This window comes from Cajanus cajan, chromosome 6 (assembly GCF_000230855.2).
Source record: "Cajanus cajan strain Asha chromosome 6, NIPB_CcT2T_4, whole genome shotgun sequence".
Lineage (NCBI taxonomy): Eukaryota > Viridiplantae > Streptophyta > Magnoliopsida > Fabales > Fabaceae > Cajanus > Cajanus cajan.
The window spans coordinates 61,143,076-61,152,499 of record NC_138522.1 but is presented as its reverse complement, the minus strand read 5'-3'; the positions used below and the strand labels follow the sequence as shown (position 1 = coordinate 61,152,499).

Genomic DNA, 9,424 nt, shown 5'->3' with positions numbered 1-9,424 from the left:
AAGAAATAGTAAATATGTCTGACGTGTGTGTGAACAACCATGATTTTACTAAAATATTTAAGTTGTCAAAATAAGTCATGAGAAAATGAAATTGATAATAGTTATATATTCTTTTAAAGGTGAAATAAAATCTCTAGCAAACTATAACTCTTCCTTTAAATTTAAGATGTTTAAATTACAGTTGTTCTGTAGAATAGTGTATTTTAGTGAAAGAATTGGTGGATTCATTGTTTATGAGGCAGTTGAGTTGAGTGGCAATGTATGATTATTATATTCTTGGTAACCTTTGATCTCATTCAATCTGATGCATATGATGTAGGTGCGTTGCTAATGTAGTCCTTGTGACTGTTTCATCCCACGTGCCTTGACTGAACATTGTTGTTTTTAGAAAAATAGAAGAAAATAAAAAAAAAATGATTTGGCATGGGAGTAATGAAATAGAGAATAGAGATGAAAGCATAAAATAAAAAATGGTTGTGTTGAGAGTTGAGAGTTGAGGAGAGGAGGAGTAGATGGGTATATGCATGTTAGGGTTGACGTCGTAGGCGTAGTTCCCTACTTCCCTGTTGCCTACTTGGCTCCATCATGAATCATGAATCATGAATCATATTCATGATCATCATCTCACCAACCACCTCTATTTTGTTTGGTCTACTCCGTTGGGCAATGGGCGCCACCGCCACCCCACCCAGCTACCAAGAAACGCGAATAGGGTAGTCCACGTGGCGAAATCGTAGCCGGTGAAGGGGGAGTGGGAATCGAAGGGGTGGAAATAACTTTCAACAAACCCCATTTGGTCTTCCCTTGAGGCTTGAGCTACCTACCAAGCACAGTACTGCATGACAACACACAAACCTCACCTCACCTCTATATAACACCCCAACCAAACTCCTTCTTACCTCAGGAAACAACACCCTAACATTTCCTCTGTATTCTCTAATTCTCTTTCTCTTCCATCAAATACTATAATACATACATCACCATCACCATGGAACCCACCAACAATGCTTCCTTTTGCCTCCACACTGACGCTGACCCCCTCAATTGGGGCCTTGCGGCCGAGGCCATGAAGGGGAGCCACCTCCACGAGGTCAAGCGCATGCTCGCCGACTACCGGAACCCGCTGGTGCGCCTCGGCGGGGAGACCCTCACCATCGCTCAGGTGGCGGCGGTGGCTGCACACGACAGCGGAGTGGCGGTGGAGCTGTCGGAGTCCGCGAGGGAGGGCGTTAAGGCGAGCAGCCAGTGGGTGATGAACAGCATGAACAACGGGACCGACAGTTACGGCGTCACAACTGGGTTTGGTGCCACGTCACACCGCCGAACCAAACAAGGTGGTGCTTTGCAGAAGGAACTCATCAGGTAACTAAACTATACGCATCTACTCCTCTAACGTACCTTCTTCTTCTCTTTATTCCATCTACCCGCCCAAAAATATATCCAAACTTAAACTCTTGTTTTTTCTTCCAATAAATAAATTAACACTATCTTTTTCCATTCATTGCCAATAATTTATTAATTGATAAAAATATATATGAGACGGCAGAGGGGACTGACTCAGTTAACCATCCCGGGAAATAATGATTTCGTCCGGAAATGTGACTTTGATGGGGTAACTGTCCCATGGATTGAAATTTGAAACAGAGGAAAAAACATAATAAATTATTTATGGGGTTTGGGAGTTGGCACAATTGTGGTAAAAATAGTAATTTTAATTAGACGAGGGGTTGGTGCGACCATCATTCCAACTACTATGAATCGTCAATCATGTTTGACTCCTGTTCTTTTGTTGATGTCACTTTCTAATTTTGTTTTATTTTATTTTTAAGTTGGAGGGCTTTAATGAAATTCCTTAACTAACTAAGCTGAGATTCTAAAGTGGGTCATCTCGCTAGTATTCTTTCATGTTTAGAAAACTAAAAGACGTTATTAGTGTAAAATAATTATTTAAATATAAGGTTTTACATTCTCTCTCTTTTATTATTTTATAATAATAATTATTATTATTACAAACATATGTATACGACGGGAACATGCTTTCTTGAAGATGGATTTAGTTTACCATAAAATTGAAACAAAAATCCTAATTAATTATTATTCTTCTTCAGGTTTTTGAACGCTGGAATATTTGGAAATGGAACTGAATCAAGCCACACGTTGCCACACACTGCAACCAGAGCAGCCATGTTAGTGAGAATCAACACTCTTCTTCAGGGGTACTCAGGCATTAGATTCGAAATCTTAGAAGCCATCACGAAGCTCCTTAACAACAACGTTACCCCATGTTTGCCTCTTCGTGGCACAATCACGGCTTCTGGAGATCTTGTTCCACTATCTTACATTGCTGGCTTGCTAACTGGCCGACCTAACTCCAAAGCTGTTGGACCTTCTGGAGAAGTACTCAACGCTAAGGAGGCTTTTCAATTGGCTAACATCAATTCTGACTTCTTTGAGTTGCAACCCAAGGAAGGCCTTGCCCTTGTGAATGGCACAGCTGTGGGTTCTGGCTTAGCTTCCATGGTTCTCTTTGAGGCAAATATACTAGCTGTCTTGTCTGAAGTTCTATCAGCTATTTTTGCTGAAGTGATGCAAGGGAAACCTGAATTCACTGACCATTTGACACACAAGTTAAAGCACCACCCTGGTCAAATTGAGGCTGCTGCTATTATGGAGCACATTTTGGATGGAAGTTCCTACATGAAAGCTGCTAAGAAGTTGCATGAGATAGACCCCTTGCAAAAGCCAAAGCAAGATAGATATGCCCTTAGAACTTCTCCACAGTGGCTCGGCCCTCTCATTGAAGTGATTCGTTTCTCAACCAAGTCAATTGAGAGAGAGATTAACTCTGTGAACGACAACCCTCTGATTGATGTTTCAAGGAACAAGGCATTGCATGGTGGTAATTTCCAAGGAACCCCTATTGGAGTCTCTATGGACAACACGCGTTTGGCTCTTGCATCTATTGGCAAACTCATGTTTGCTCAATTCTCTGAGCTTGTCAATGATTTTTACAACAATGGGTTGCCTTCAAATCTCACCGCTAGTAGAAATCCTAGCTTGGATTACGGTTTCAAGGGAGCTGAAATTGCCATGGCTTCTTACTGCTCTGAACTCCAATATCTTGCAAATCCAGTAACAAGCCATGTCCAAAGTGCCGAGCAACACAACCAAGATGTGAACTCTTTGGGTTTGATTTCATCTAGGAAGACAAATGAATCTATCGAGATCCTTAAGCTCATGTCTTCCACATTCTTGATTGCCCTTTGCCAAGCAATTGACTTGAGGCATTTGGAGGAGAATTTGAAAAACTCGGTCAAGAGCACTGTGAGCCTAGTTTCCAAGAGGACTCTCACCACAGGTGTGAATGGAGAACTCCATCCTTCAAGATTTTGTGAGAAAGATTTGCTAAAAGTGGTTGATAGGGAGTATGTATTTTCCTATATTGATGATCCCTGCAGTGCTACTTATCCATTGATGCAAAAACTGAGGCAAGTGCTTGTAGATCATGCATTGGTAAATGCAGAGAATGAGAAGGATGCGAACACATCAATCTTTCAAAAGATTTCAACCTTTGAGGAGGAGTTGAAGGCTCTCTTGCCAAAGGAGGTTGAAAGTGCAAGAGCTGCTTATGAGAGTGGAAAGGCTGCAATTCCAAACAAGATCAAAGAATGCAGATCTTACCCACTGTACAAGTTTGTGAGAGAGGAGTTAGGAACTGGGTTGCTAACTGGAGAAAAGGTGAGGTCACCAGGTGAAGAGTGTGACAAATTATTCACAGCAATGTGCCAGGGTAAAATTATTGATCCTCTTCTGGAATGCCTCGGGGAATGGAATGGAGCTCCTCTTCCAATCTGTTAATTTTACTGTCACTTTTAAAAATATGTTCTTTGTACCTATGCAAGTGCCACGATAATCGTTTGGTTTGTCAAGCCTTTTAGCAAATCAATATGAAAAGCCTTATTTCGATGTTTCCTGATGTCAAATACGACCTTTGGAATTTAATATTATAATGGAATTTCAGTTGTTTGCCCGAGCTTTGTTCTATTATATATTTAGTCTCATTCTTTCCACATTCAATTTTTTGGATTCACATCTTTCCTTATCTCTCTTCTTTAGTTATCACATTCATCACATTTGTATACTTTTTTCTCCCTTATGTCTCCCATTTTTACATTTACCATCTCTATCCATTATCTAATTCATGTTTTTTTTTTTTTTTAAATTTATGTAAATGGTGTTTTTTGAAAATTCTTTTCAGTCTCCAAGCGAGTAGGTAGTGGTAAAATCAATTATTCTGATATCCAAATTCTATTTTGTACCTTTAACCTCAAACACAATCAATTTAATTTCAAAGTTTGTTAGAAGTTATTCTCACCCAAAGAGCTATAACTAAAATATGTATACTTACATAAAGTAAATAAAGTCATGATACTATATATGTAGAAAAAATAAGAGAGACGAGGTAATACTAATGTTGTGGGTGAACATAGCAACTCACTGTGTTTTTTATTGAATAAGAGATGATCTTTAAATAGCCATTTTACAACGTACTGAACTAACAAGAAGATAATAAAATATCTTATCAAATCAAAACTTATCAAAAAACTATCTTATCTAATCTGAAACAAAATAACTCAAAAGATAAATCAAATAATTCGAGATAACTTAAATCGGATATCTCGGATATCTCGGAATCTCTAGAAATTTAAGATTTTCCAACAAAACTCCCCCATAATCTTAAATTTCTCCTTCTTCTTTCATTTCGATGCCTCTTCCACCAGAGCGCGATACTCCTCCGCGTATCATGGCCCCGCGAGCCACGTGACGTCCAGCACCCCCGGCGCCGCGGTGGTCGATGCCTCTTTTGGGATACAAAAATACCTGTTGTTCTTTGGTCCACCTCTAAACCCAGAAAATACTTCATGATGCCCAAATCGGTCATCTCAAACTCCCTCTTCATCACTTCTTTAAATTCCTCAACTAGCTCAGCTTTGCTTCCCATCTCACTCTTCCCAATTGATCTGATCTCCTCATCCATTTCTTTCTTCCATCTCTCATCAAGTATTGCCTCTTCAAATTTTATGTCTTCTGTTCCTGTTAATAGACATGCTACATGTAACTCGTCAGTGGAGTTGTAGATGTCTTGCAAGCTCCGAGTTTTAAGCTGCTCAGGTTCATCATCTTCCTCGGAATGCTCATTGGTCCTATCCGAGCTTCTCCCTATTATCTCTGATCTCTCCCTCTCAGAGTTCGAGCTCCCCGAAGTCTCTTCAGAGTTACTCCAGCTCCACTCGCTTTCCTCATCTACCTGGACATCTCGGCTTACCAGAATTTTTCCTGTAACAGGGTTGTACAATTTGTAGGCTTTTGCCTTTTCATCATACCCGATCAAGATATACTTCTTGCTCCTATCATCAAGCTTCGTTCTGAGCTTAGCTGGAACATGACCGTAAGCAAAGCTTCCGAAGATCTTGAAGTGATGTATACTCGGTTTTTGTCCACTCCATGCTTCTTGAGGTGTCACATCATCCAATTTTGAATGTGGGCACCTGTTCTGTATATATATAGCACACTGCACTGCCTCTGCCCAAAACTTCTCAGGCATATCCTTCCCTTTAAGCATAGCTCGGACCATATCAAGAATAGTCCGATTCTTTCTTTCAGCTACTCCATTTTGTTGTGGTGAATATGGAGCTGTGAGAAAACGTTTTATACCTTGCTCTTCACAGTATTCCATAAACTCTGCCGATGTGAATTCTCCACCTCTGTCCGACCTCAAAGCTTTAATTTGCTTGTTAGTCTCTTTCTCCACCATGACTTTAAACTTTTTAAAAGCTTCAAATGCCTTTGATTTTTCTTGCAAGAAATATACCCAAGTCTTTCGAGAGAAATCATCAATGAAAGAGATGAAATATTTCTTACCACTGAAGGATGCAGGAGAGATTGGTCCACACAAGTCAGTGTGTATCAGGCCAAGTTGCTCCTTTACTTTGTACTCGGACGAGTTCTGAAAACTTGTTCTTGTATGCTTTCCGAGTACACATGCTTCACAAAACTTCTTGTCAAACTCAACACCACGTAGTCCGTGCACCAACTCCTTCCTTGATAGCTCGGCGAAACCTCCAAAGTTCAAATGCCCAAAACGAAAATGCCACATCATGGTTTCATCCTTCACGTCCAGCTTCAAGCACTTATTTTGAAGGATGTTCAGCTCCAGTTTATACATCCGATTCTTTTTCATCTCTACTCGGGCTATTAAACGATCATGTTTGTCCTTCAAATAAAGCACTCGATCCTTCATCAGAACCGAGTTGCCTTTCTCCATCATCTGCCCCATACTTAAGATGTTGCTCTTAAGTTCGGGAACGTAGTAGACATTTCTTATTTCTCCAACTCGTCCATCCTTCTGCATAAACTTGATGGTTCCATGCCCTTTTACCGCAACCTTGGAATCATCTCCAAATGACACGAATCCAGCCTTCACCTTGATGAGTTCGTTGAAGAAACTCTCTTCTCCACACATATGATTGCTCGCCCCAGTGTCCAAATACCAGACCGAGTTGTTTAAGCAACTCGAATCAAGCTCGGCTTCTGACTTCTCATCTGAGCTTGGAAGCTCAACTACTGATCTCTCCACGCAACTCAAGTTTAGCTCATCCTCGAAGGCACAACTCGGACGTAGCTTGGTCTCCGAGCTCTGCGTCATCATCAAAATTCCTGCTTCCTCGTCCTCTTCTTCTGTGAGAAGATTCTTCTCTTTCTCTTCACTTCGGCTTTTAGCTCGGCAATACTTTGCTATGTGACTGTATTTGCTACAGTTGTAGCAATTTGCCGATCTGCATTCTTTTGCGTAGTGGCTGAGTTTGCCACACTTATAACATTCCACCTCGGACCTCGGCTGACTTCCTTGGCTACGATCACCTCGTCCTTATCCACCTCCATGATCACCTCGTCCTTGATCACCTCCATGATCACCTCGTCCTTTGCCTCGTCCTCCATGATCACCTCGTCCTTTTCCTCCTAATGTTCGGCCCTGGGTGTTCCGAGTTTCATTCAAATTAAGTTGCGCCTGTAATGCTTGATCAAGTGTATTCTTCATCTTCCTCCTCCTTTGTTCGTGGGCTTCGAGTGACCCAGCGAGCTCTTCCACTGAGAGGACTGACAAGTCCTTTGACTCCTCAATTACGCATGCGATACTCTTGAAATCATCTGTTAATGATCTCAAGATTTTCTCCACAATTCTACTTGCTGGCATTGACTCCCCATTCCTTCCGAGTTGGTTAGCCACCTTCTCCACCCGAGTTATGTACTCGGATACTTGTTCCTTATCCTCCATCTTCAAACACTCAAACTCTCCTCGGAGAGTTTGAAGTCGGATCTGTGTGACACGGTGATTACCTCTGTGCGCAACCTCCAAGATCTTCCATGCTTCCTTTGAAGATGCAGCGTTTGCAATCTTCTCGAAGCCTGACTCATCCACGGCATTGTACAAAAAATACAAAGCCAATTTGTCCTTCACTCGTGTCTTTTCCAATGCGGCAATCTGAGCCACAGATTGGTCTTCGTCCTCCTCGGGTTCTTGAAACCCCTTCTCCACTATATCCCATAGACTTTAGGAACCCAACAGGGTCTTCATCTGTAAACACCAATTATCATAATTGGTTTTCTTTGACAGTTGTGGTACGGTCATTCCATTAACAACCTTCGCCATTACTCTCTCTTTCTTCTTTCCTCCCCTTCACAGGCGCATACTATTTTCCTCTCACACTCGGCACTCAGAGCATAAAGCTCTGATACCAATTTGTAGAAAAAATAAGATAGACGAGGTAATACTAATGTTGTGGGTGAACGTAGCAACTCACTGTGTTTTTTATTGAATAAGAGATGGCCTTTAAATAGCCATTTTACAACGTACTGAACTAACAAGAAGATAATAAAATATCTTATCAAATCAAAACTTATCAAAAAACTATCTTATCTAATCTGAAACAAAATAACTCAAAAGATAAATCAAATAATTCCAGATAACTTAAATCGGATATCTCGGAATCTCTAGAAATTTAAGATTTTCCAACAATATAGTCAATGTTTGACCATGCCTTTCAACTGTTGCATCATCAGTTTGTTGCTTTATATAATATAAGTCATGAATATCGAACACTCGCGGATTTGAACAGTCAAAACCAAAACGTGTTGAGTTCTCTGCTTCTCTTGCCTCAAAAGCTCTACAAGTAAATTATGGTGTCCTTTTGTCTGTTTGATGTATGGCTTCATTAATTACATATTGTCTTAAGTTCCTGCAGTTTAATGTTATTCTTGCAAGCGCTCTTATGAAGGGAAACAAGAGCATTTATACTAGTGCTTTGGATTGGTAATATGATATTATGAGCTTGGAAGTTGGTTCGATGACAGCTATGAAACAGACATTGTTTTAAAACGGGATTTCATGCAGATAATAAAATTAGCATTGTTTATTACTATTACTGTTGGAGCCCCATGATAAAGCCGATCGAATTCAAAAAGCCATCCTCAACACAATTTTAGAAAAGGAGTATCAAACTACAAACCTTGAGACAGTTCAAACTTCAAAGACGATTGAATTAAAAAAAATGTGATCATCTTTTAGTTTAGAAAAATGCTGACTATACTCTTTCTTACAGTATCTTACTAATACTTTTATCAGTTATTGGGTAAAAATTACAATTTTTTGTTTAATCTATAATTAAATAAAAAGAAACTTATGAAATGATTTATTGAACTTACAAGACTTATAATTTTTAATAAATTTTAATTAATAATAGAGTGTTCAAATGTCGCTGGCATTACTCTTTAATTTTGGACTAGAAGAAATTGTTTAGTTTTTAGATCTTGCTTTCAGTCAAGTACTCATTTTTTTAATAAATCAAATTCAATTACCCATCGTGGGAATGAACTGACAGAAAGCTTAAAACATGAAAATGTAATTGCGTTAAAACTTGTATAAAAGGAAACCTTACCTCAAATCTAAATAGAATGGATCAACCTTCTCTCAATAAATAAATAAATAAATAAACATAAACATAAAGTTGATGCTGTGATGTAATTCACACCCCTCTTTATTATTCCTCGCTATTTTTTTTGTAATTTTTTTTACAAAAATATCTTCATAGAAACTAATGTCTACAATATAGTTATGTTTTAATATATTACGAAAACTAATTTTTGCGTATTATAAAAATTTACATTATAAAAAAAAATGTTTCTGGTAGCTAATATCCCTTTCACTTGTCCACCTAATGTTTTAACACATTATTTCATCTAATTACTATCTTCAATACTAACAATAAGTCAACAACAACAAAGAAAATGTCCGAGACACATTCTAATTTCTACTTCTATCGATCGTCTCTACAGTTAAAATATTACATCTTATACACAACACTTT

At 39.1% G+C, this 9,424-nt stretch overlaps 1 protein-coding gene across 1 annotated transcript; it reads left to right on the top strand.

Moving 5' to 3' along the window:
- The first annotated feature begins 885 nt into the window (after positions 1 to 885).
- Positions 886 to 4,033, top strand: LOC109796589 (phenylalanine ammonia-lyase 1). Its single transcript, XM_020356267.3, has 2 exons — positions 886 to 1,362; positions 2,109 to 4,033. Exons 1-2 carry the CDS (start codon positions 989 to 991, stop codon positions 3,856 to 3,858), a joined length of 2,124 nt encoding a protein of 707 aa, XP_020211856.1. The 5' UTR covers positions 886 to 988; the 3' UTR covers positions 3,859 to 4,033.
- Positions 4,034 to 9,424: the final 5,391 nt, after the last annotated feature.

Coding starts and splice junctions, on each gene's coding strand:
- LOC109796589 (XM_020356267.3), top strand. CDS start 989: ATGGAACCCACCAACAATGCTTCCTTTTGCCTCCACACTGACGCTGAC. Junction 1,363..2,108: donor TTGCAGAAGGAACTCATCAG/GTAACTAAACTA, acceptor ATTCTTCTTCAG/GTTTTTGAACGCTGGAATAT.